Here is a 26,703-nt window from a genome sequence, read left to right as displayed (position 1 = left end):
GTATAACAGTGCAAAAACAGGGCATATAGATGCAGTAAAACAAGAGAACAACAAGCAATAACAGTAAACTTTTCCTTTTCTTTTCTAGCGTAGACACCTTAAAACACAATTAAACATTCTGTTTGCACAGGTGCAAATAACATAGGCATAATTATCATATGTAATGGTAGCAGCTACTACATGATTGTTTATTTGTGTGTGTTAAGGAGTCTCGTGGCCTGCGGGAAGAAACTGTCCCTCAGACGATTTGTGCGTGCGTGTGCGTGCGTGAGCGTGCGTGTGTAAAGTAGTGACCAATGAGCCCCAGCGCCCCCTGGTGTGCTGACTGATCTCAGTGACTGAGAGATGCGACAGTAGGAATGGGCAAACGACAGGGTAATTGATAATTGGAGAAGGAACACCGTGGATTTGCACGTGGCGGCTGCTGAAGGTGACGGACGGTCCACTCGGTTCATATCAGCTCATTAAAGATAGGGAGGTTCTTTCCTCCAAGGAACGAAAATCAACTTGCAGAGTCTTGAAACCTCCTTGAGAGGTAATCCATCAGTCAAGACTGTGAATATTTACTACCTCTTTGTAGCGAAGATGAGGAAAATCCCACAACCTTCTTGATGTCACCGTGCCCCCCGCGATCTGTCAGATTAGAAACTGTCATGTGATTTCTCCATTACAGGAAAAAGTAATGTAATTACAGTAACATGTTAGCCCCGATAATGCATCAGATATTTCATTCAGTTTGCCCAGTGTCCCAGATCCGCCCCACACACTTTGTGTGTGTGTGTGTGTGTGTGTGTGTGTGTGAGTGTGTTTGTTTGTTTTTTCCCATACATCATTTTATTTAACGTTTTTGCAAAGCAGGGAAAAACAACAATGTGCAGACCTAATACACCAACGCAAAATATCGACAAACAAGTGAAGATAAAAAGCCAAACCAAAATTAAGGGGGCGGAGTCCAGAGAGTTAGTCATGGTCATGGATAACCAACTTTACATGTGCTGGGAAGCCCGTCACACCTTGATCAAAGGAGGGGTCCACTGTAGATCCGTTAGAATAAAAAGGTTCTGTATTTTAAGGGTGTGGAGAAGGCTTTGGAAGGGATGATGCTTCTCACAGTATGCAGCCGCTGATCCAGAGTGGGAGGCTGGGAGCTTTATCAGTGATCCACATGTCTCCACTTTGGAGCAGAGTGCAACAGAACATGCAAAAGGTCTTTGTTACAAAAGTTAGCAGGTAGCTCCGGCATCTGGGTAGTGCAGCGCTAGATTCCCTGCCAACCAACACGAGGGTTGCAGGTTCGAGCCCTCGTGTTACCTCCGGCTTGGTCCGGCGTCCACGCAGGCACGATTGGCTGTGTCTGCGGGTGGGAGAAGCCGGATTAAGGGTATGTGTCCTGGTCGCTGCACTAGCCTCCTCTGGTCTACCTGTTGGGGGGAGGGGAACCGGGGGGGGAATAGTGTCATCCTCCCACGCGCTATGTCCTGCCAGTGAAGCTCCTCGCTGTCAGGTGAAAAGGAGACGCTGGCGACTGCACATGTATCGGAGGAAGCATGTGCTAGTCTACAACTCTCCCCAGATCGGCAGAGGGAGGGGTTCAACGAACGGGACAGCAGGGGGAAATAGCCAAGTACAATTGTGGATAGAATTTCTAGTTAGCAGGTAGCTCATCATTTAGTCCCAGCAGGCAAGTCCTCGCATCCCCAGATGCAAAGGGTTTTTTTAGTTTTAGTTGGACTATCGTCAGTGGGTGCACTGACGATAGTCCAACTAGGACTGAAACGTTTGCTGCCAATTTGTGCCGATCCTACAATAAAATGGATCTGATTAAGACTTTGTCTTGTCTATAGTTCTGTGTGCGAGTCCTCCACTGCTTGTTACTGTATCTTATCTGACTGCCGCACCAGAAGCAAGAATCACTAGGACCGATGTCAAGCGCGCAGCTCTCTTCATGCTCAGTAATTACTTCATATAGGAACCCCACACCAAAACATGCAATATCCTGGTCGCTGAAGTGGTTCCTCCTCTGGTTGTTAGGGGCGCCTGTTCGGAGGGAGGGGAACTGGTTGGAATAGCGTGATCCTCCCACGTGCTATGTCCTACCGGTGAAGCTTCCTCTGTCGGGTGAAAAGAAGCGGCTGGCTACTGCCCATGTCTCGGAGGAAGCATGGAGCCAGTTTCGGCTCTCCCCAGATTGGCAGAGGGTGGAGCAGCAACCACGATAAATAAATTAAAAATTAGCACTAACGGGATAAAAATGGGATAAAAAATCTGAAAATAAATAAATAATAATAATAATAATAACAAGAGCAAAGCGCTTTCTGGCTCACTGGCGAAACTCATGATACAGACAGAGAAGTCTCAGCGCTGACTGTCTGTGGAAGGACTGGTTAAGTAAGCCAGGCAACCGGTGCAAAACATCACAGATAATTACATGCTGATAGCTACCGTCCTCCCATAGGCCTCAGTCACCCGCAGGTGGTAAACCAGCCATACGCCTCGAAATCCGCCTGGCCCTCGGGAAATCCTGGCACGGATTCTGCCCCGTGTTGGGTGGAACTTGAGTGCTGCTGTCTTCAGCACCCTGGACAGCACTCAAATCGAGGTGCGGATCACATGCTGATGTGGACGGGATCTCAGCACTTGTGAGCGCACTTGATAGCTGGCCAGTCATCACAATTTCTTGACCAGCACTGAAAGATGCTCCACTGAGGTTCAATTCTCTCGATGGCTGATGCAGGCGTTCTCCCGCATTGGAACTGATTGTTTTCTGGTGAATCCATTCTAAAGTCACCGCGCTCTGTGGAGCAGGTGGAACGTCAACGCTGATGGCAACGCAACGCTGGTCATGGAGCTCTAACATAACCTATTGAACAAGCGTAGTCCAATAGCGCCGGACATGAGGGCAGCTCCATAAACAAATGAAAGAATGAACCAACAGCAGATTTACATTTAGTACAAAGATCTGATATATCCGGATTCATTTGGTGCCTATAGCTTCATGAGTAATATAAAGCCTGTGTAAGAATGGCCTCTCCCAGGCTCAACTTTATCTATTAAGAAAGTACAAAAAAAAATCTTAATTCCACCAACTTTATAATAAGGCTTCTCCTCCCCTACCTTTGCACATTTGGCTCACTTTATGAATATTAGATGAAGAGACATTTAAAGGCAGAGGGGTTGGCAGCGTGCAGCTTTTCATCAGCACAGCTTATGTGTTGAAGGTCCAGATCAATGCACCAGTGAAAGTGGGACATTCTGCTAATGTCAAGCTGCCTGTCTGATCATGTCCTCTTATTGATTGGACAAGTGCAGACATCATGTTTCTCTGCGGGGACGCCATCGCCGATGCTTGTCTTTCTCCTCTATTATGTATGTGCCTGGTGCTGCATCTCCAGCGTCACATTTAAACAACGTCTTGTGCTTATAGTGTTTTTTATAAACGTGAACTCCGAGCGACATCCGGTTCCCAGGAGAGGTCCAAGTCAAGTCTCAAGTCTTTGAGCTAAAGAGTCCAAGTCAAGTCTCTTATGGATGAGCGTTCTATCATCCGGTCTGTTTAGAACACTGCATAGCTAAAACTAAGGAGTTGTGCTATATTATCCTCACTCCTTTATCTATTAGCATATATACAGTATCAGCATTGACATTATTATTAGTAGACATTCCCTTAATGTTAATGCACCAAAAATTATAATAAAGATTGTTCAAGTCCCAAATCCCAGTCTGAGTCAAGTCTCAAGTCTTTTGAGGACGAGTCTAAAGTCAAGTCTCGACTCATGATTTAAGCATATTGCACTGTAGCGCCACCATGCTGGGAACTAAACACACTGCACTTTAGGATTGACTGACTCCCTTTCTCTGTTTTTAATGGGGTTATATGGCTCTAATGTGGACTAAATTTTCCACTGTGTTCTTTGTCTCTGTCTGTCTGCCTGTCTGTCTGTCTGTCTGTCTGCCTGCCTGCCTGCCTGTCTGTCTGTCTGTATGTCTGCCTGTCTGTCTGTCTGTCTGTCTGTCTGTCTGTCTGTCTGTCTGTCTGTCTGTCTGTCTGTCTGTCTGCCTGTCTGTCTGTCTCTCTGCCTGCCTGCCTGTCTGTCTGCCTGTCTGTCTGTCTGTCTACCTGCCTGCCTCCCTGCCTGCCTGTGTGCCTGTCTGTCTGTCTACTTGCCTGTCTGTCTGCCTGTCTGTCTGTCTGTCTGTCTATCTACCTGCCTGCCTGTCTGTCTGCCTGTTTGTCTGTCTGCATGCCTGTCTGTCTGTCTGCTTGCCTGTCTGTCTGTCTGTCTGTCTGCTTGCCTGTCTGTGTGTCTGTGTGTCTGTCTGTCTGTCTGTCCAGGGTGAGGACTGCTCCCTCAGCTGTCCAGCCGGCCTGTATGGGACCAACTGCACCTCGTCCTGCTCGTGTCACAACGACATCTCCTGCTCCCACATCGACGGCTCCTGCATCTGCAGAGAAGGTGCTCAGGCTTTTCTGCTGCCGCTCTGTGTCTGTCTTCATCCTAAAGGTCAGATCCACTCTCACTGTGACGTCATCGTCTGTGACGTTCACTCAGTTACACTACAAGAGTTCACCCCCCTATTCTTCCCATTTGTACTTGGCCAAGTCCACCTGCTGTCCCACTTGTTGCTGCACCCCCCTCCGCCGATCTGGAGAGAGTTGTAGACTAGCGCATGCTTCTCTAAACTCACTTTCGAAACACCTGGCAGTCCAAAAGTCCAAAAGTGTGGTGTCCGGGTAGTGCAGACTGAGGTAGATTCCCTGCCTACCAACACGAGGGTCGCAGGTTCGAGCCCCCGTGTTGCCTCCGGCTTGCGGGGGCGTCCGTACAGGCACAATTGGCCGTGTCTGCGGGTGGGAAGCCGGTGGGGTATGAGTCTTGGGGTCACCTGCACTAGCGCCTCCTCTGGTCGCTCGGGGCGCCTGTTCGGGGGGGAGGGGGAACTGGGGGGAATAGCGTGATCCTCCCCACGCGCTACGTCCTGCCGGTGAAATTCCTCGCTGTCAGGTGAAAAGAAGCGGCTGGCGACTGCACATGTATCAGATGAGGCATGTACTAGTCTACAACTCTCCAGAGATCAGCAGAGGGGGTGGAGCTTAGTGAATTATTTGGGGGTGGGGGTCAAAAAGTATTTTGGCCCCTGCCCATTTTATTTCGTCCTGCACTTGGCTTCACTCCCTAATATGTCTCATTATGGGCGTGTTTAAATATGTATGTGCCGCTGAGCCTCCCGGGGAACATGGGTAATTTAAGTGGCCAGACATCTGAGGCGAGGCTCAGGGCCAGCGGCTCGGGCGTGGCTGTCTGTCTCACCCGTTAAACCCTTATTTATTTATTTCCCTTTAAAGCTACTGAAGGGAGAAGTTAGCGGGGGGAAAGTTCAGGCACACCCTAAAGGGTTTTCAGACGTGTGTCGTCGGCTATGTTACAAGACAAGTATGTGGTCGATGCCAGTGTTGGGCAAGTTACTTTCCAAATGTAATATACTACATATTACTACTAGTTACTTTCATATGAAAGGAATAAGTTACTTTACAATAGTACTGTCTGTGTAGAGTAACTTGTTACTTATTACACTACTTTTGCATTACTTTCACCAAAACCGCAGTGGCAGAATGACATTGCCGCCCCGGAACCATCCCGAAAAATAATTTCAACCGCCTTGAAGTCAGTGTAAACAATACAACATTCTAAATGTTATTGTTTTATTTTGTTATTGTCATCTGCAGTGGTTATTTGCATAAAAACACACAGTTTGATTAGGAAAGGATTGTATCTTTATTTGAATATGTGCTTTGATTAAAAAACATTAGCTCAATTTGTAACTTGAGTTACTTGACAAAGTAACTGATATAATATTACTGAAATCCTATAAGTAATAAGTTATATTAGGAAGTTACTCCTAAAAGTAATATATTACATGTAATATGTTACTTTTGTAATGAGTTACCCCCAACACTGGTCGATGCTGTACTACTGTAGAGCCAACTGCGAGAAACCTATAAGTAGATCTGTTATAGGCCTCTAACACTGTGAGCTATCGCGCCCCGCCAGATGAAAATGGCGGGCGGGGACGGGGGTATCGACCTGCCTGCGTCTGTCCGTCAGTCTACCTTGATATCTGAGGTGAGATCTCAGACGTGAGGCGTCTACACGCTGCTGCGTTTCTGTCTGTAAAGAAGTTACTCTGATTAGCCTGATGGGGGAACTTTTCAAAGATCAAAATGTGCCAATCAAACATGAGATCTTGGTGTTGATTTTGAAGAGAAACTTGGAGGGATGCCACGTTTCGCCGCTGTGTACTGGCATTTCAGACGGTTACTGATGATCTGATGGGGGCGTAATAATCAAAGGCCAAAATTCTAACATTGAAAAGCCCTAAGTCCTACAAAATTAAAGAGCCCGTTGAAGGCTAACTAACTTTTTAGTTAGTTTAGTTTAGTTTAGTTTTTTTGCTGATGTTGCTGTTCACGTATTCACCACTGAACGCAAAAAAAAGACATACAAAAAAGTAGATTTCTAGACATTCTTTATATAAAAATGAGCAGAGTCTCTATTTATGGTAAACATTACATTTCTGTTGATGGCTCATCCTGCACAATATTCAAATGATGCTTCTCAGAGTGTCATGTCGTGGATGGAGGATGGTGGGTTTTGAGGAGGGGAGGGATTCATGCTTTGACTCCCTCATATTTTACTGGCAAGGCATATCTCTGGTATCTTTTTAGGTATTGCTGTACCTGTCAACCGTCGAGCAGCTGTTTTTGCTCTGCTCTACGAGCTCAGACTGAAGAAGCGCTCCTCTCATTCTCTTCTCAAATGAATTGTCAGTGCTGATCGTCTAGTTCTGTCTCTCTTGTCTAGCTCTGTCTCTCTCTGTGTGCTGATTGTCTAGCTCTGTTGCTCTCAGTGCTGATCGTCTAGCTCTCTCTCTCACTCTCTCTCTCTCTCTCTCTCTCTCTCTCCAGGCTGGCAAGGTGTCGACTGTACCATCCCCTGCTCCAGCGGCGCCTGGGGACTGAGCTGTAATCAGAGCTGTCAGTGTGCGAACGGGGCGGCCTGCGACCCCGTTAACGGCACCTGTACCTGCGCCCCGGGCTGGAGGGACGACTACTGCGACGCACCGTGTCCCGTGAGTGGCCGCGTCGTCGTACCCCGTGACTGAGTTGACCGCACGTCTCCGTCTGAGAGCGGCCCATCATTCCTTTGCTTGCTCACTCTGCCACTCGCACACGCACACACACTCATTCACACACAAGAGGAATGGTTGCAGAATGTGTTGCAGACTGAATGAAGATGTAAGATGATTTATGTTTGTTTGTCGTCCCCTTGGGTATAAACCATTTCAGTAGTGCCTACCCGTCAAAACTTTGGACACACACATTGTCTTTATTTTTTATTTTTCACACTTTCACACTTTTCATATTTTAGAAAGCCATTCAAAGTATGAAATAACACAAATGGAATAATGCCGCGAACAAAATAAGTGTTAAACAAATCAAAACCGTCTTTGGGCAGAATTGGGAAAGAATTGCACACATAGACATCAACTTCACTATTTCTATATTTGTCTAGGAAACAAAACTCAAGCATTTAAGCAGAAGCCTTTAGATCAAAATGGCTTTAAGAGAATGAAATAATAACAATATCAATCGTAATACGTGGCATTTATAGCGCTTTTCTAGAAAAACATAGCACGTTCAGTCAGGTGTGTCCAAACTACACTGTACAGTATATCATAATGACAGAGGTGCTTCTACTGTAGATTGCTCTGGGCTGGACTGCAGGGAGGAGTGTGACTGTGTGATATGTTTTTGTTCGTGTCAGGAGGGAACTTATGGGCTGGACTGCAGGGAGGAGTGTGACTGTATCAACGCTGACAGCTGTGATCCAGTGACTGGCTTCTGTCACTGTCTCGCCGGATGGACAGGTGAGTGACGCCTCCGGGGTCAGCTGACTGACTACTGTCAGCTGACCCTGGTGAGTGACGCCTCCAGGGTCAGCTGACTGACTACTGTCAGCTGACCCTGGTGAGTGACGCCTCCAGGGTCAGCGGCGAATAAATAGGCTCGTTTGAGATGAGCAAATTCTGCGCAGATTCGACCAGCGCCTTGCTTGCCCCGTTGCATGATGGTTAGAAAGTTGTCCGACTTGCTCCGCCTGCCCGACTGCGTGAGCCACGGGACTCTCGTGAGAGCGAGGCGGGCGCAGATTTGGAGCGAGGCGCCGCAGTTGCTCCCCACCAACTGCGCCCGACTGCGGATGACAGAGGATGACGAGAAACGCATCAAGCTGAGCGCCCATTGGTTCAACACAGGTGCATCACAAACCCACAGTGAAGTGTAGAAACTTCAATTTTATATCTATTCCAAGCTGTCACTCTACATTTTACATAAATACCACCTGTAATGCCTACATTAAAATTAAAATAAGTAATCTGAAGGGCTGGGTCATTTGAGCAGTGAGTGTGGGTGGCACTAACGCATGTTTTAATCTGTTTACAAACCGCTGTTAAACAAAACTGTAGAAGAAGAAAAGCAGCAGTTAGTGTGCTGCGGGGGTGTTCGACTTGTTGATGCCTCGCCTGACTGTGCTCGCCTGCTCTCGTCTGCTTTCCAGGCGAGGCGGCAGTCAACTCAAACGAGCCTAATATTTCAACGGAGACAACAAATTGACATCACAGGCGCTGACTCAGCGATTGAGAGATCCATTATGACTGGCTGATTATACTTAACAGAACATACTGTATTAGACCGGCTCTAAATAATGGACAAACAACTGGTGCTATTTTTATTGATTAAAAAAAGAGCTTTTGACACGGTCAATCATCAGCTTTTGTTAAATAAATTAGTCTTTCAGTATTGATCAATCAGCAGTTATGCTGTCAAGACAAACACAAACCGCTCATGGCAAGATATACAAATAGCTGTGGATACGATCCACACTTTCTACAGTGGTACAGTAAACTGGAATGAGATTCCAAAGATGATGGGATTTCAAGCAAGACGGCCCAACTTCAACTCACTTCCTGTCATTTTTGTCTGTGGTTTTCCACGGCCACGCCCACTTAGGAGACTTTCGGCAGGTCTCAGTCTATTGGAGTCACGTGACAATTTAGGAGACTTGCTGCTACCATGTGTTAGAATTGGCGGAGCCTGCGGTGACCCATCTATAGTAATATAATATCTATGGAGATTCCCCTGAATTTATGCAGTAGTTGCGTGATGAGGCAATATACTTAGGCTGCCACAGGACAAAGCTAGACAATCCTTAATACACCTATTTATTTTCCAAATGTTCCCATCTTTTTTCTTTTAAATATCACTTTCACTTTCTCTTTTGTTCTCTTGCTGCAGGACAGGAACCCTCTGAAAACCAGCATTTTTGCTGAGTAGGGCTCAAAAGTATTTTAATGACCTTCATGGTTGTTTGGATGGTTTTCCCCCCCTGTTAAATGAATCAACAAAGTGAAACTGACATCAAACCTTTACTCACTATAATTGCTGGAGGTTCAGGCTGGGATGAGGAGGATAGCCCTCCTCTCCTCCAAAGTTCAGCTTCAAAAGCCGTGCCCTATACAGTAGGTAAAAGCCTTTGAGGGTTACCCCAGCTGGGCTCTCGAGAGGCATGTGGGTTGTGCGTTTGTTTTTTGTTTTTTTATCAAGATTTTTGTCCCCCTGTTTTACCGGGAGGACGTAGTGCGTGGGTGGATCACGCTATTCCCCCCAGTTCCCCTCCGAACAGCCCCCCCCCCCCCGACCGACTAGAGGAGGCACTAGTGCAGCGACCAGCACACATACCCTTCATCCCGCTTCCCACCCGCAGACACGGCCAATCGTGCCTGTGTGGACGCCCGACCAAGCCAGACGGGGGCTCGAACCTGCGGCCCTCGTGTCGGTAGGCAGGGAATCTATCACTCCACCACCCGGACGCCTCTTATGAGTGACATTTTTATGTTGCGACATCCTCAGCAGGAAGATGAGTGGTCAGTTGCACCTCTTTGAACCCGTTACATTAATAATAGACCCTCTTCACCGTGGCCATTTTGTGTCGACAAGGCAGGATAAACACAGGTGTACCAAGACATTGATTAGAGTTTCCAACTTCCAGTCCATTTTAGGTGTTCCAGTGCCGGCGGGCCCTAATTAGTGAGTTGATTGCACCTGTGTTTATCCTGCCTTTTAGACACAAAATGGTGGCTGTGAAAAGGGTCTACTGCCCTGTTTGGGTTGTGGCACTGCACCTTTTCCCCGCTAATTGTCAATCAGTGGAGCTGTGAGGAGCGATGATCAATAGGAGAGCTGATGCATATGGAAAGGGATTTTTAATTCACTGCCAGAGGGAGCGCCCGTAATGATGTGACATTAGGAGGAGCCTCAATATATTGATGAATTTCATCAAAGGTCAAAGCAAAAGAGTTGGTATAAGTTTGGTTCGAAGAAGTAAACAAACATATATATTTGTGTTATTCTGAAACAGATAGGTCTATATAATTCCCGTTACGGTGATCAGTGTGCGAGATAATTATCTTTATGAGATGATTAGGATTTTCATGCAGTTGAAACATAATTGCGGTCCACTTGAAGGTTTTAGCTGTGAGCTTTTCTTTTGCTCCCATTAGGTGAGAAAACTCAATAAAGCTGCATTCTACAGTTTGTAATTGCTTTTAATCTCACACTACCTTTAGCACTATTTCCAAAGAACCATTATGAATATTCCTTTTGGACTTAATGGACCCTGTCTCTCCTCCTCCTCCCCCCCCTCGCTCAGGCGCTGCAGTACAACTCCTCAGCCTTTCTCAGCTCCATAAAGAGGACAACATAGTCCTCGTGGCTCATCAGCCAACATCTCATACATATTAGTCTCGACGCCAGACCCATGAGAGTTCTTACGCTGATACACTACGTTACTGCATGCTGCAGAGCTCTCTCTGGGTCTGGGACACTTTCCCTCAGAGGGCTGGTTATGGGGAGGGAACCGTTCACTTGGCCAGTCATATGCCAGTGTTGGCTTCGGTCCTCTCCAATCAGTAACGACTTTGCGATTAGACGACACGGGAGGCGCAGCCCATTTGCTCTCTCATCGGTGCTACGACCTGTCACTCATTCAATTTCAACCCGCCTTCAAAAACCAGCAGTGGCTGTTAACTGGCACAGACTCACTTATGTAGTATGCGGAGCGCAGCGATTCAAAGTAATAATATTTGAGTCTGGGGAGAGACTACATACATATGTACCACATCTTCTACATGCACTCCGTTTGTCTGTCTGATTCATGATAAACTACAGTATAGATTAAGTGTAAGTCTATACATGCAGAGGGTAATTAATGAGACAGGACAACACCAAGGGCTGATTATATTTGTCTGGTCTGAAGTAGTTGCCTATTAAACTTTTATAGTTGGCATCGGCATTCCCGTGAGCCATGGTCAGAGGCAGTCTATTTTTTGAGCAATTCTGACATCTCTAAATATACTTGTGGGCAGCACATTGGCTCACTGGTTAGCACTGACAGCCAGGGTTTGGAGTCACCATGTTCTCCCTGTGTTCAGGTGGCTTCACCCTCCTCTCTGTATGCAGTCTCCATGTTCTCCCTGTGTTCAGGTGGCTTCACCCTCCTCTCTCTATGGAGTCTCCATGTTCTCCCTGTGTTCAGGTGGATTCACCCTCCTCTCTATATGGAGTCTCCATGTTCTCCCTGTGTTCAGGTGGATTCACCCTCCTCTCTATATGGAGTCTCCATGTTCTCCCTGTGTTCAGGTGGCTTCACCCTCCTCTCTATATGGAGTCTCCATGTTCTCCCTGTGTTCAGGTGGATTCGCCCTCCTCTCTATATGGAGTCTCCATGTTCTCCCTGTGATCAGGTGGCTTCACCCTCCTCTCTATATGGAGTCTCCATGTTCTACATGTGTTCAGGTGGCTTCACCCTCCTCTCTATATGGAGCCTCCATGTTCTCCCTGTGTTCAGGTGGCTTCACCCTCCTCTCTATATGGAGCCTCCATGTTCTCCCTGTGTTCAGGTGGCTTCACCCTCCTCTCTATATGGAGTCACCATGTTCTCCCTGTGTTCAGGTGGCTTCACCCTCCTCTCTATATGGAGTCTCCATGTTCTCCCTGTGTTCAGGTGGATTCACCCTCCTCTCTATATGGAGTCTCCATGTTCTCCCTGTGTTCAGGTGGATTCACCCTCCTCTCTATATGGAGTCTCCATGTTCTCCCTGTGTTCAGGTGGCTTCACCCTCCTCTCTATATGGAGCCTCCATGTTCTCCCTGTGTTCAGGTGGCTTCACCCTCCTCTCTATATGGAGTCTCCATGTTCTCCCTGTGTTCAGGTGGCTTCACCCTCCTCTCTATATGGAGCCTCCATGTTCTCCCTGTGTTCAGGTGGCTTCACCCTCCTCTCTATATGGAGTCACCATGTTCTCCCTGTGTTCAGGTGGCTTCACCCTCCTCTCTATATGGAGTCACCATGTTCTCCCTGTGTTCAGGTGGCTTCACCCTCCTCTCTATATGGAGTCTCCATGTTCTCCCTGTGTTCAGGTGGCTTCACCCTCCTCTCTATATGGAGTCTCCATGTTCTCCCTGTGTTCAGGTGGATTCACCCTCCTCTCATGAGTCTCCATGTAGACTCCATATAGAGAACCTGCGACGCGACCTGCGACCCCTGCGTTGGTAGGCAGGGAATCTACCGCTACACTACCCGGACATAAAAAATAAGCAGGAACGGGGCTCCTGCTTATTTTAACAAACCCATAGCACAATCATGTCGACTCACACATTCACCATTTTGCAATACAAATTGTTTCTTAATTTTTTACTATTTTCTACATTTTAAGCCGTGGCCAAAAAAGTCAAATCAAAACTATCTCACATTTTAAATTCTTTGATGGAAAGGAAAAGTGTTTGGGAAATAAATCATACATAGGCATCAACCAAAATGGAGACTACAGTTAATCAGGTGTTTCAAACTTTTGACTGGTGTACTGTATGTATATATAGAGAGACAGAGAGTATATATATATATATATATATATATATATATATATATATATATATATATATACTGTATACTTGTAAGGCTACCAAAACAAAATGCGCTTTAGGAGAGAAAACGAAGGTCAAGATTTAGGTCTTTCATACCTTCCCTTACCACATATATTGTGAGTTTTTCCCATGAAGTTCCTTAGAGTTGAACTGGGTCAGAAGCGATCGCATGATCAAATCAGATCCTTTTGTTGGTGTGTTTCAGTGGTGCTAGCTGTTCACAAGGGAAACCGTTACTAGTCATCAGCTTTAGTGACAAAGGAATTTAAGTTTGGCCTTTCTTCAACTGCTCGCTCCCCCCTCGCTTTCCCTCCCTCTGATTTCAACCCAGCTTTATTAATTGAGTTATAATGGCTGCCTGTGCCCCACTCTCATATTCTCTCATATTCTGTGTCAAAGGCACTTTCTAATGAGCTGTAGACAGGCCAGAGAGAGAGAGAGAGAGAGGGAGAGAGAGAGAGAGAGACACAGAGAGAGAGAGAGAGAGAGGGAGAGAGAGAGGAAGAGAGAGGGAGAGAGAGAGGAAGAGAGACAGAGAGAGAGAGAGAGAGAGAGAGATGGTCTGTGTGTATTTGCACACATGTAATCCTTAGTCAGTCTGTGCTTCTGCCTGTCCCTATGTCTGTCTGTTTCTATATTTAGATATGGTGGTGTGTGTGTGTGTGTGTGTGTGTGTGTGTGTGCGTGTGCGTGTGCGTGTGCGTGTGCGTGTGCGTGTGTGTGTGTGCGTGTGTGTGTGTGTGTGTGTGTGAGCGAGTGTGGCTGAGCGTAGCTGAAAATGAATGTGTAATGTGAGTCTCTCAGGCATGCCGGTTTCCAGACTGTGGAGGGCTCGGATCCGTTCTTTAAGCCGGCTTTTGTGGAGACAGACTCCTGCCTCTTAGGACACACACACACACACACACACACACGCACACACACACACACACACACGCAAGACTGATGAAAGACTGAGACACTTCAACTTAAAGGGGAAAACATCTCCAGCAGAATTGGGAGACTATAGTTTCTTTTTTACTTACTGTGTATTGGGTTTACAAGAACATATAATTGTGTCATCAGTATGAAAAGTTAAAATGTATATTCCCTCTATAAGAAGACATGATAAAAAAGTGACAGTTTTACATATTGCTAAACACCAAAACAGCTTACAAAGACTGAGAAAACTAAAATAACACAACCACAAACAAACACACACACACACATAAACACAAACAAAGTTCCCTTTTAAGTCCTTCAAAATAAAAGAAATGCCTTCCGTTAGTTTGTCAGTGTAAAGATTTTAGTACGAAGTAGCAGCAGCAGGAAATGCTTTCTTCAGCTCGGCAGTAACTTGACACGGCTCCGAGCGATCGGGAACCGGCAAAATAAAGCAGATATCTGAAAACTTTGTACACAAAGCGAAAGACAGGAGAGAAAGTAAACCTCAAAGCACAGAGATTCAGTTAGGAGCTAGAAAAGTACTAACGTCTTCCTCTGTGCTCTCTCCAGCACAGAGAGTTACACATCGCTCTGAGGGGGAGAAGGGGGGTCGTCAAGGGTTGCCTGCGATTGGGCAGCCCGCTTGGAGGCGGGGCCAGACTAGGCCCATCTCGAGTGCGGCTCGGAACAGCTTTGCACATCTTTTTTTTTTTTAATGGAAACCGAAATCGGCGCCGTATGATGGCGTGACTTAGCGGCGGCGTATGGCGTAACTTAGCGGCAGCGCGGCCAAAGGCGTCAGTGCAAAAGCCCTACGCATCTGTGGACAGATATTGTTAGCATGATAGCATCAAAACTGTACAAGATGCAGTCACAAAGGTTTACAGGTGTGTACTGTAGTTGACATCAACATGAAGGCAGAGTTTGTGATCCCAGCAACGGGCTCGGCCCACATTCCTTTTAAGTCGCGGGCATCACGGCTGGTGTGATCTCATCGCAAGATAGTCTCTATTTGGGAAATGCGTAAGACTTCTCCACACTTCTCCACATGCATGAAATAGGCCACGCCCATCACGGGGGAAAATCGCTCCTTTCACTCCCATCATACACCAGCGTCATTTTCCTTGAATTAAACATAGCTAAAAGCTGTCGTGTGGTGGGCTGCGCAGACAACAAATGTAAAAAATCGGCAGTTAAAGTTTTTTGTACTCCCGAGGAAAACAAGGAAGCCAATGAGAATTGTCGGGAAGAAAAATGTGGATCTAGCTGTCAAGGAAGTAAGTTGGAGTGTTCATCTTCCGTATATACAATCTTTTGGTGCAACACGCAACCATGCACGCGACATAGGAGAACGCCAGGATTGGAGGGGGGGGTTCTGTTTTCCCCCGTTTTGGGCGTGGTTTCTGAATGATGACGCGCTCCGCAGTGTCTCTATGCGATACTAACCGATCTATTCCACCTGAACCTGAGCAGTTTGTAAGGAGTAAATTGATCAAATCCAGATTATAACGCAACACAATAGAGAACGCTTGATGTGGAACATATGAGATCTTGTGTATAAGACGATCTGGATGGGAAACACTCTCTACCCTCTGGCAGATACCAGAGGATGCTGCCGGAAGAGCAGCACCTCTCCAGCACGCTGCACTGATGCATGGCCACTTTACACAAGCTTCAACTCAATCTTCATTATGTGGGGAGAAGGTTCAGAGATGTTGCCACCTACTCCAGCCCTCCCTGCCAAAGTCTACAGTTCCCCCGCTGTGTGTGTGTGTGTGTGTGTGTGTGTGTGTGTGTGTGTGTGTGTGAGACAGCGAGATGACTACAGAGCAGATGCAGAATGAAGAAGAAGCTGGCTATCTTTGGCTCTTGTCGTCTACGCGTCTCTTATCTGACACATGGCCTCTGTCTGTGCCCCCCCCCCCCTCACACACACACTCCCCCCCCCCCCCCCCCCCCCCCCCCTTCCCCCTGCCACCTCCGTCTCTGGCTAGGTGCTGAAAATACCTGCAGCTTAACGTCCCCGCCCGCCCGGCATCCCCCCTCGTCGCATCATTCTCCTCCTCCTCCAAAAGTCCAAAAGTCAACAGTGACACATCCGCACATTTGCGAGCGGCGGTAGAGAAACGAGTCGTACGGTGGCCGTGAAGTGCGAGTCACAAGAAAATAGGACAAATAGGAAAACGACGACCACAAATCAGGAAACGACGGCAAATATTAAACAAAAGACTTTCAAAAGTTGAGCTGGGTACCTTTTCTGGTCGAAGTTAATTTTGTGTTTTCTGCTTTGTGGTTGTGGTTTCTGTTTTGCCGTTGTGATTTCCATTTTGTCTTGTTTTCTCTTTTGTTAATTTGATTTGCAATTTGTTGTGATTTAACGACAACCACAAATCAGGAAACGACGGCAAATATTAAACAAAAGACTTTCAAAAGTTGAGCTGGGTACCTTTTGTGGTCGAAGTTAATTTTGTGTTTTCTGCTTTGTGGTTGTGGTTTCTGTTTTGCCGTTGTGATTTCCATTTGGTCTTGTTTTCTCTTTTGTTAATTTGATTTGCAATTTGTTGTGATTTGTTCCTACTTGCCGATTTGCACTTCGCTTCTCTGTGAGGGTGCCAAGATGTCGGACTTGATCGTTAAGGCCCGGGAGTTGAGTTGTTCACTGATCCTACTTCTCTTCTCTTTCTTGTTGTAATCTCTGTTTTGCCCTTATTTAATCTTAGAACATTTTGGCTCATCCAATTATTGATCTGCTCTAAACAACGACACAGTGAGTCTATTGGACTGGAGTCGTCTGCTGAGAGAGACAGATATACTGTATATGGGTGTCATCTGCATAATTATTATGCTAATTAATGTTGTAGCTCTGTAACGTGTAAGCATGTAAACAGTGAACAGTAGAGGTCCAAGAACTGATCCATGGGGAATTCCACATGGCATAGCCGCTCTATCTGATTCATGGCTGCCAATAGTACAATGAGGCAATTAAGGACTGTCTCCTGAAAGTCCCACACTATTTTCCGACCTGTCCAGCAATGTCTAGACTGAGGTCTAGTAAAACCAGAACTGCTATTTTACCTGAGTCAGTATTCCGCCATATATAATTTACTTTTATAAGAGCTGTTTCAGTAGACTAAAAAGTGTGTGTGTGTGTGTGTGTGTGTGTGTGTGTGTGTGTGTGTGTGTGTGTGTGTGTGTGTGTGTGTGTGTGTGTGTGTGTGTGTGTGTGTGTGTGCCTGTGCGTGCGTGCGTGTGTGTGTCCGTGTGTGTGTGTGTGTGTGCATGTTTTGTGCAGGTGTCCATTGCGACAGTGTGTGCGAGGAGGGCCGCTGGGGGCCCAACTGCTCCTACAGCTGCACCTGTGAGAACGGAGGCTCCTGCTCCCCGGAGGACGGCGCCTGTGCGTGCGCGCCCGGCTACCGAGGCACCAACTGCAGACGAAGTAAGAATGCAACACATACACACACACACATACACACACACAGAAACACACACACACACACACACACACACACACACACGGGCGCACACATCTACTGATGCATCTGCGGTGTAGTGTGTGTGTGTATCCTATAGTGGCCTTCCTGTTTTTTGGTCATCCAGAGAAGAATAATGATGTGTCTGCTGCTCCCATGTTCTCACTGCGAGCCGCTGGGTTGATGGCAAGTCAAGTTTAGTTGTATAGCCCAAATTCACAAGCATGTCTCCGAGGACTTTACAGCGAATGTGTCTCGCTAAATCTAGCTAAGCACAATCAATAAAGAGGATTGAACAATGTACATACCTTAAAGCTTATAGAAAACAAGCATAGAAGAGAAGAGAAGAGAGGGAAGAGAGGGAAGAGAGGGAAAAGAGAGAATGAAGAGAGAGAGAGAAAGAGAGAGAGGTAAGGGGCAAGTAGCCTGCAAGCAAGAAGGTTTGGCGAATCAGTGCTCCTAGCTTGCAAGTTATGTTAATCACCATCTACACTCCATTCCACTCACTCTCCACAGTCTCCACCCTAGAAATCGATTTCTAGTACAGTCAAATGCTTCTACACTATAAAGAGGTTTACTTGGACAAATCAAGTGATTCAGCTACAAGATGAGTCACGATTCACCAGTGACCATAAAACATTTGACTCAGACAAACAACAACAACAACGTTTTGGTCCGAGTCAAGTGTTTGATGGCCACTCGCGATTCAACTCGTAGCTGAATCGCTTGGTTTGTCCAAGTAAAACTCTTTGTACTCTATAAGGATTTGACAAAACGTCAATGGAGAAATGCATAGGGAATTCACTTACTGAGGTCCCATGCCATGCGGACCCGGGAGGGGGCGGAACTAACTGTGTGTTCACACCAAGGCCAGTTTGGCTGCACAAATTAGGCTCTTCACCAAAGTTGAAAAATGTCACCTCGAGCGAATGGCCGGCTGAGGCGAATATCTTGTCATTCACGGCACGTCATTTGCGCCGTCCGGTGCAAAATGGTCTCTACTTGTATGTTTACCAGTGTTGGCAAATTACTTTCAAAATGTAATATACTACATATTTCTTGTTACTTTCATTTGAAAGTAATAAGTTACTTTACAATATTACTGTCTGTGTAGAGTAACTCGTTACTTATCGCACTACTTTTGCATTACCTTCACCAAAATGACAGCAGTAGTAGAATGACATCGCCGCCCCGGAACCATCCCGACAAACAATTTCAACCGTCTTGAAGTCAGTGTAAACGGTCGAAAATTCTAAATGTGATCCTTTTCCTTTCTTATTGTCATCTATAGTGGTTATTTGCATAAAAACACACAATTTGATTAGGAAATGATTCTATCTATCTTTATTTAAATAGATGCTTTGATTTATTTTTTAAGTAACTAAATGTGTAACTTGTGTTACTTCACAAAGTAACTGGTATAATATTACTGAAATCCTATTGGTAATAAGTTATATTACTGAGTTACTGCTAAAAGTAATATATTACATATATACTTTTGTAATGAGTTACCCCCAACACTGGTGTTTACATTGACTTTGTATGTAATCTCGTTCCTCGAATTTCGCCTTGGTGTAAATGCACATTTAGGCACTTGTGTGTGTGTGTGTGTGTGTGTGTGTGTGTGTGTGTGTGTGTGTGTGTGTGTGTGTGTGTGTGCCACATAGCATGCAGCAGGTTTTCTCTGCCTCTGCTTACATCAGGGTGATGAATCCGAGGGCTCACGGTTCACAGTTTAAGCAATTATCTTAATTACAACGATTGTGTAGCGAGAGAGTGAAACATCAGGGCCGTCTCTGCACAAGCCTGTCCTCCCACTTAGTGAAGCATCAATTAAAGATAATTAAAGGCCTAAGCAAGACGTATGGGCTTGGACCTGTGCTGAAAGCAAAACAAAGCAGAGCTAACAGGGCTAACCAGGCTAACAGGTCCACCCTGGGGACAGACAGCGAGCAGCGGGCAGAGAGACGCACGCTTGGACACACACACAGGCAAACACTCTCTCACACACACACACACACACACACACACACACACACACACACACACACACACAACAGGGATCGTAGTAGACATAACGTTAAAGGATAAGTATACCAACAAAAAAAAAAACATAAAAAGCCTCCATACATGCTCACCTGGTGTAATCCAAGTCTTCACAAGCCCTGAGATTCCCAGTTGACTTGAAAAGATGTCATTTCACACCCTGTTTTAGCTGCAATCTTCACTGTGGCCACAGGAGGAAGGAAGGAGCAAGAAGGAGGCCTGCTACAGATTTAGACTAAAAACAAGGGTGTCAATTATGTCTTTTCAACTCAACGTGATATCTCAGGGCTTGTGGAGACTTGGATTATGCCAGCTGAGTACTGTAGAAGGAAATTGTCTGTTCAGCTTTGAAAGTTGGTCTGAAGACAGGCAAGGCCGCAGCTCGTGGCCTTCCTGCAATGGCTCTTTCTGAATATAATTCGATGGTCAGTTTCTTGTGATAAAATAACTAACAGGAAATGTAAGATTGAAAGGTAAATGAAATGATGAGATCAAGCGTGGATGAAGTTTCTCAGCGTGTGGTTTATTTCTAAGTTGCATGAAGTTACAGCGATAGAATAGACAGGTCAAGAACAGTGGTGAGAGTATATGAGAGCTGTGAGGTAGTGGAGTGCATGGAGGATAGAGAAAAAGTGGCCACCTCTCCATTCAGTGATGTTGGTTATAGAGCTTTGTCAGAGGCAAAACAACCAGCTTCATCATCCTGTTTCTCAACCTCCTCCTCCAAGGTCACCTTAACCCTACAACCAGTTTGAGAACATCACCTGTCTCACTCTCGCCCCTAACTAGCCAATATCCAAAAATCATACTTCAATATCTACAACAACATCCTCTCATGAGTTTAATGCACCCAGGCCTGTGTTTTGGCCCTCATTATACCATTTCACATAGTTCCTGCATATTTGATTTAATGATTTATTTGTTTATTTGGACGGGACAGTGCAAAATTAATGAACACAGAAACCATATAACAGATACTAAAACCTGGAACATAGTAAAAGTGTAAAAATTGCCGGATTTAGCACGAGGCTAATTTCCATCCGTTCAGTCGAGGTCATCTTGACCCATTCTGTCGCCACTTCTGGCAGCATTAAAGCTTCTGGCTTTTCATAATTGGTCAGTTGTGAAATCATTGTACAAACATTCATCCCAACAATATCAAGACGACATGATTTCCCATCAACAATATTAAAACAACATGATTCCCATCATTTTGGGGACAAACTGCTCATCATTTTTGACATTTTGGCATGACACAAGTTTCTTCCCAGAATCCTCAGACCTCTGACCAAAGGCCAAGTCGCAGGTTCAAATCCTTCCACAGTACCGCCCCCTTTTTTTTTAGTTTGAAAGTTGGACTCCATCCACTTCAATTGTTTAGGATAATTCTACAACAGTGTTTTGTGTGAAAATCCACTATTGTTTTGAGGGTTCCCTCTGTAACCAAAATTAGTTCCTTGTTTGCCTGAGGCACATGCTGTACTGATGACTGCACACGGCGCATGTGCCTCAGGCAAACGAGGAAGTAACTTTGGTTTCAGAGGGAACCCTCTTTGTTAGTTCTCGCTATGGATTTACTTTGAAAATGTTTCCCGTTTGGATTATTATTTCATCGTGTGGAGAGAACACGAGTCACAACATACATACATACATGTGAATGTTTCTGCCGCTGTTGGAATGTGTATTTTGGGCGGCTGAATAGTGGCTAGGCAGCTGTATCATATACTGCCATTGTAGTGCTAAGCTAAGTAGCAGCGAGGGGTGAAACGCACTTTCTAATGCACGCACAGTGACGATAAAGGCATCTACATTATACTTTTACTATTGGCAATATGGCAAATAGGCAAATCTCCAAAAATGTTGGTGTCTCTCTTTAAGAAAGAAAGGAAGGGTTGCCACAGTTAGAGTGGAGTTAAGTGTTGATGTAGCCGCGCTAGCATGTAGCTCTGGTCCAGCTGCTTGTCTTTGGCCAATCCGTTCCTGTGGCAGTTCACCAGCCCTCCACTCGGTGTCCACTGGATAGTTCATTTATGGACGCCCTAACTTAGACAATGCCATTGTCCATGCGGTCTGACGCACTACTCGGGGAGAGACGAGAGAGAGCGTCCTAACCCCGGAAATGCTTCCTTTAAGCCCTCCGTACTAACATAAACCTCCACCCAACATCACCATGGCAACCCATTATAAACAATATGGCGGATCTTACCCGCAACACTAGCAAGGCAGTTTTGTGTTTGTGTGGTATTTATTCAGTTTGGTAAATCACGATCTTTAGAAAGCATGAGCTTAAGGTGGCTGGCTATAACCTCCTTGGACTCAACTGGGACTAGTTTTCGTCTCTTGATGCTAGGTCGTTACTAATGGTCGGGCTACTTGCTGGAGTAGTAAACTAGGGGTGCATTCGGAAATAGCCACTCCGAGTGCCAGAGTGCACACTGGACCGTTTGTAAATTGGGAGCGCCATTGTAATGTACCATAGATCCGCGCTCTCATTTCAGTGGGGAGCGTCAGAGTGGATTTACGGTTTCATTACAGAAAGTCTACTCGGTGTGACTCATTTTCCAGTAATTAGTCAGTATCATGTATTGCCAGGGAAACGGAGATAACACTAGCATTTTATTTTTTATTTTTTACAGCGAATATGAATATATCTCTTATTTTGTTGGTAACCGTTAACGGTAACCGCATAATCACAATATTACAGGAGAGCGTGTGCTTTACTGTCATTATTGGCACTTCAGTGAAGCGTACGCTCGGCCTAAGTTCAATAATGACAACTGCTTAATTAAACTGACCAAAGACTAATCAGAGGACTAATCAAAACTTTCCTCCAAACTCTGAAATCGACTTTTGGAGCAGACTCTCTCTCACACACACACTGTTCACCCACATCCTCCTGTCCTGTCTGCGTGTGTGTGTGTGTGTGTGTGTGTTGTGTGTGTGTGTGTGTGTGTGTGTGTGTGTGTGTGTGTGTGTGTGTGTGTGTGTGTGTGTGTGTGTGTGTGTGTGTGCGCGCGTGTGTGTGTGTGTGCGTGTGCGTGTGTGTGTGTGTGTGTGTGTGTTTGTGTGTGTGTGTGTGTGTGTGTGTGTGTGTGTGTGCAGCCTGCTCCTCTGGTTTGTTTGGTCAGCGCTGCAGCCAGGCGTGTCCCCAGTGTGTCCACAGTGATGGAGCGTGCCACCACGTGAGCGGTCACTGCCAGTGTCTGTCCGGCTTCTTCGGCTCGCTCTGCAACCAAGGTCAGTCCTGCTTTCCTTCAGCTCTTCAGAGTAGTGTTGGGCAGGTTACTCAGGAAGACTAATAAGTTACTCTTGACTTATTACTCCTTTGAAAAGTAATATTACATTACTTATTACTTGGTATCAAACGTAATTAGTTATGTTACTCGTTATATTACTACGGTATTACTTTCGCTACCCCCCCCCCCCCCCCTTCGAACAAGTGACGTACAACCTGTTTAGTCAACTCCTTTTAGAACTGAATCCACTTTATTAGAACACCTTACAGGAGTCAACAAAAAAATCATAATTAATATTTATTTGCCTAAAGTAACACTTTGTTTTAGCACTGTGCCAGCGCTGGAGAAAGTAATGGAGTAACTTAAAGTTACTTACACTACTTGTTACTGGGAAAAGTAATATATTACAGTCATAATATTGAGTAATATATTACTGCCCAAGACTGCTTTTAAGTCTAAACAGTTAAATTCACAGTGAAATGAAAAATGCCTTTTCACCCTTTTAGCGCATTCTAATATACAAAAAATAAAATAAAAATCACAATTATTTTCTTTATATAAAAATGCCATTACTTTTACATCCTAGAGAACATTTTTTTACACACATACAGCAGCCTACAATACATACATCACAGATTTTGTTTTTATTTCAAACTGACACAAGTGGCACTGGCAGCATGGTGCAGTTATGTATTTTTGACAGTTTGAATTCATGTTCCCTTTTGCCAAGACACCATTGCCGTGTCCCGGTGGCTCAGATGTATTCACTCTGAAGTTGTGACAGCTCAACATTCTGTATAAAAGCACTAAAGCCGTTTTCCATGTTTGTTCTTTTCCACCCCACCAACTTCTGAACAGTCGCTCCCCTCATTATGTCCCGCCCCAACATTCCGTTTCAACCAGAACATGTCAGATGACAGAAGCGAGACAGCATCTAAATGCTGTTTGATTGTGACTTTAACTGTAAACTGGAGGTAAACTTGATCTTCTGTCGCTAAATCATTTTGTTAGATCTTTGCTACTGAACACAGCTACTGAACAGCTGCTCTGCTGCAGGAGGACAGGGATGATTTTGATGATGATGAACACTGTAGTCTGAAGGATCTTTCTTGCCTTCTCTACTCTGTATCTAGGTCATAAAGGGGAAAGGGGTGACTGGACTATGGATTTAGATTAAGGGGTGACTGGACTATGGATTTAGATTAAGGGGTGACTGGACTATGGATTTATATTAAGGGGTGACTGGACAATGGATTTAGATTAAGGGGTGACTGGACTATGGATTTAGATTAAGGGGTGACTGGACTATGGATTTAGATTAAGGGGTGACTGGACAATGGATTTAGATTAAGGGGTGACTGGACTATGGATTTAGATTAAGGGGTGACTGGACTATGGATTTAGATTAAGGGGTGACTGGACTATGGATTTAGATTAAGGGGTGACTGGACTATGGATTTAGATTAAGGGGTGACTGGACTATGGATTTAGATTAAAAGGGTGACTGGACTATGGATTTAGATTAAGGGGTGACTGGACTATGGATTTATATTAAGGGGTGACTGGACTATGGATTTAGATTAAGGGGTGACTGGACTATGGATTTATATTAAGGGGTGACTGGACTATGGATTTAGATTAAAAGGGTGACTGGACTATGGATTTAGATTAAAAGGGTGACTGGACTATGGATTTATATTAAGGGGTGACTGGACTATGGATTTAGATTAAGGGGTGACTGGACAATGGATTTAGATTAAGGGGTGACTGGACTATGGATTTAGATTAAGGGGTGACTGGACTATGGATTTAGATTGGGATATTTGTTCATGTTGTCATTGATACATCACAGTTGAAAGGGGGTGAAGGTCAGACAGTCCATTTAGACTTATTCCAAAATGAGACAAATGTATTACAGTGATCAGTTTCTCTTGCTCAACTCAGTTTTGCATTAAATGTCCACCAGTGTTTTTGTTTTTTTGCCAAAACAAAACAGGTAAATAGTCAATCTTTCCTGTCTGGTAAGGTAGTCTACTGGTAACTAACCATGATTTGGAGTCCTTGTTTAAGCTAGGCTGGTAAAAGAGTGAAAGTGCGCTGCTGGATTTTGCAAACCACTGTAGATTAACGATGAAGGCTGTGGCTCAGGAGGCAGAGCGCAGGTCGTCCACTAACCAGAAGGTCGGTGGTTCGATCCCCGGCTCCTCCAGTCCGCATGTCGACGTGTCCTTGGGCAAGACACTGAACCCCAAATTGCTCCCGATGGCTGTGCCAGCACCCTGCGTGGCAGCTGGCCGCCCTCGGTGTGTGAATGGGTGAAGGTAGGCACATTGTAAAGCGCTTTGGATAAAAGCGCTTTATAAATGCAGTCCATTTACCATATAATAATAATAAAGGGTTCTTTTTATACCTCCTTAGATAACACTGCTGTCACTGCTGGCTTAAGTGGAAATAGAGAGCCGCAGTAACAAGTCCGGAAATCATCGATGCTAACAGCCCTGGTTCTTCACAGTTTTCGCCTATGGGAGTTTTGAATGGGTTTTTGGCGCGATGCTTCTAATAATCTCTCTGAGCAACGCTGGCTTAATCAAACGCGAACCAGTGTTTAGTAATATCATCTTCACACACGAGGACCACTTTTACGAGTTTTGAAGCTTTTACGTGCCGTTAAAAGGACGGCTAGCTAACAAACGGCTAAATGAGACTACACTTTTGAGTCGATACGTCAATAACGTCACCACTTCAAAGGGCGAACACGGAAATTCTCTTTCCCTCACCTGGTTCAGCCCGTTCAGCCCGGGGTAATCAGTGCACACATCAACAACAGTCCAGGTTGAGTGCTGACGTGACGTGGAAGCCTATGCGACAGTGTGTAGTTCTGGATTAGCTTAGCTCGAGCATTTTACTTCTAGGGCTCGCATTTACGCTACAAAAGTCATGAAAGTGGTCCTCATGTGTGAAGATTATCCGACGGAACTCTGGTTCGCGTTTGATTAATCTTGCGTTGCCCAGAGACCGTATTTGAAGCCTCGCGGCAAAAACGCATTCAAAAATCCCATAGACAGAAACAGTGAAGAACCAGGAAGTTCGGGACTTCCGCATTCAGCCTACAAAAATACGCCATCCCTGCGGCTCTCTATTGAATTAACTATTAAAGGGGGGGGGGCGGAGTCTAAAACCTTGAGCTCATTCTGTCTCTCTCTCTCTCTCTCTCTTCTACAACTTCTTCATCCTCATCATGAGACATTTGATGTGAAGTTTTTGTCATATTCCTCCTGTAACGTTACATCAGTATTTCACTCAGCCTGGATGCTTTAGCTCCTCTGTAGGTTAAACGCTGTTCATTCTCAGACTAACACAGTTGGGCCCAAGGTTCCTTTCCAAGTGGAATTTGAAATAAAAGGGGACAGTGGAGGGGTGTGCTGTGAAATATTCATCTAAAGATGAACAAGGTCTACATTAGCATCTTTGAGCAGGCCCGTAGCTAACTGGCTGAGTCTTGATCGATCAGATGTCCGACATGGGGGGGCTTTCCCTCTTCTCTCGTTGTGGGATACGCATTTGTACAAGCTAATGATGCTATTGACTGGCTAACTCTCAAAGTGTGTTTTTGCAGCCCAAGGCTATGAGAATACCATGGGTGTGTGATATGGCTAACAGATTCCGTTAGCCCCGGGCTAACGGAATCCCTTAGCCTGGGGCTAAGTGCAGTGTGAAAAGCCCCAATGTAACGTTCGCTTGTTTTGAACAGCCACCCCGGAGCCATATCAGCTACGTGAGTGAATAAACAGCTATCCGATCAACATTTGGCAACTTCCAATAATTGCCACTGAAAATCAACAGTGGGAAATGTGTCGTGTAGCAAATTAGTGTGGTTTTGAAAATCATTTGTGATGCCAAATTGTAGCCGTATCAGCCTAAAAGTTGTGTAGGCCTACACAGCAAATTTTTCGATTGTTCATAAGTGTTGATTTTTAGGTGTTAATTG

The 26,703-nt window shown here is 45.4% G+C and overlaps 1 protein-coding gene across 1 annotated transcript in view; it reads left to right on the top strand.

Annotated features, from left to right (window-relative positions):
- The window catches only part of LOC310791456 (multiple epidermal growth factor-like domains protein 10), a gene marked incomplete at its 3' end in the record, with an annotated part of 114,942 nt that overhangs the window by 71,660 nt on the left and 16,579 nt on the right, over positions 1–26,703 (top strand). The window contains exons 10-14 of the mRNA XM_083653147.1: positions 4,334–4,454; positions 6,965–7,128; positions 7,824–7,926; positions 17,253–17,399; positions 22,582–22,716. Of these exons, the coding sequence (XP_083509273.1) occupies positions 4,334–4,454; positions 6,965–7,128; positions 7,824–7,926; positions 17,253–17,399; positions 22,582–22,716 (670 nt within the window). The remainder of the gene's footprint in view (positions 1–4,333; positions 4,455–6,964; positions 7,129–7,823; positions 7,927–17,252; positions 17,400–22,581; positions 22,717–26,703) is intronic.

Source organism: Poromitra crassiceps, assembly GCF_964638095.1.
Source record: "Poromitra crassiceps genome assembly, chromosome: 16".
Classification (NCBI taxonomy): domain Eukaryota; kingdom Metazoa; phylum Chordata; class Actinopteri; order Beryciformes; family Melamphaidae; genus Poromitra; species Poromitra crassiceps.
This window is presented reverse-complemented; position numbering and strand designations above follow the sequence as displayed.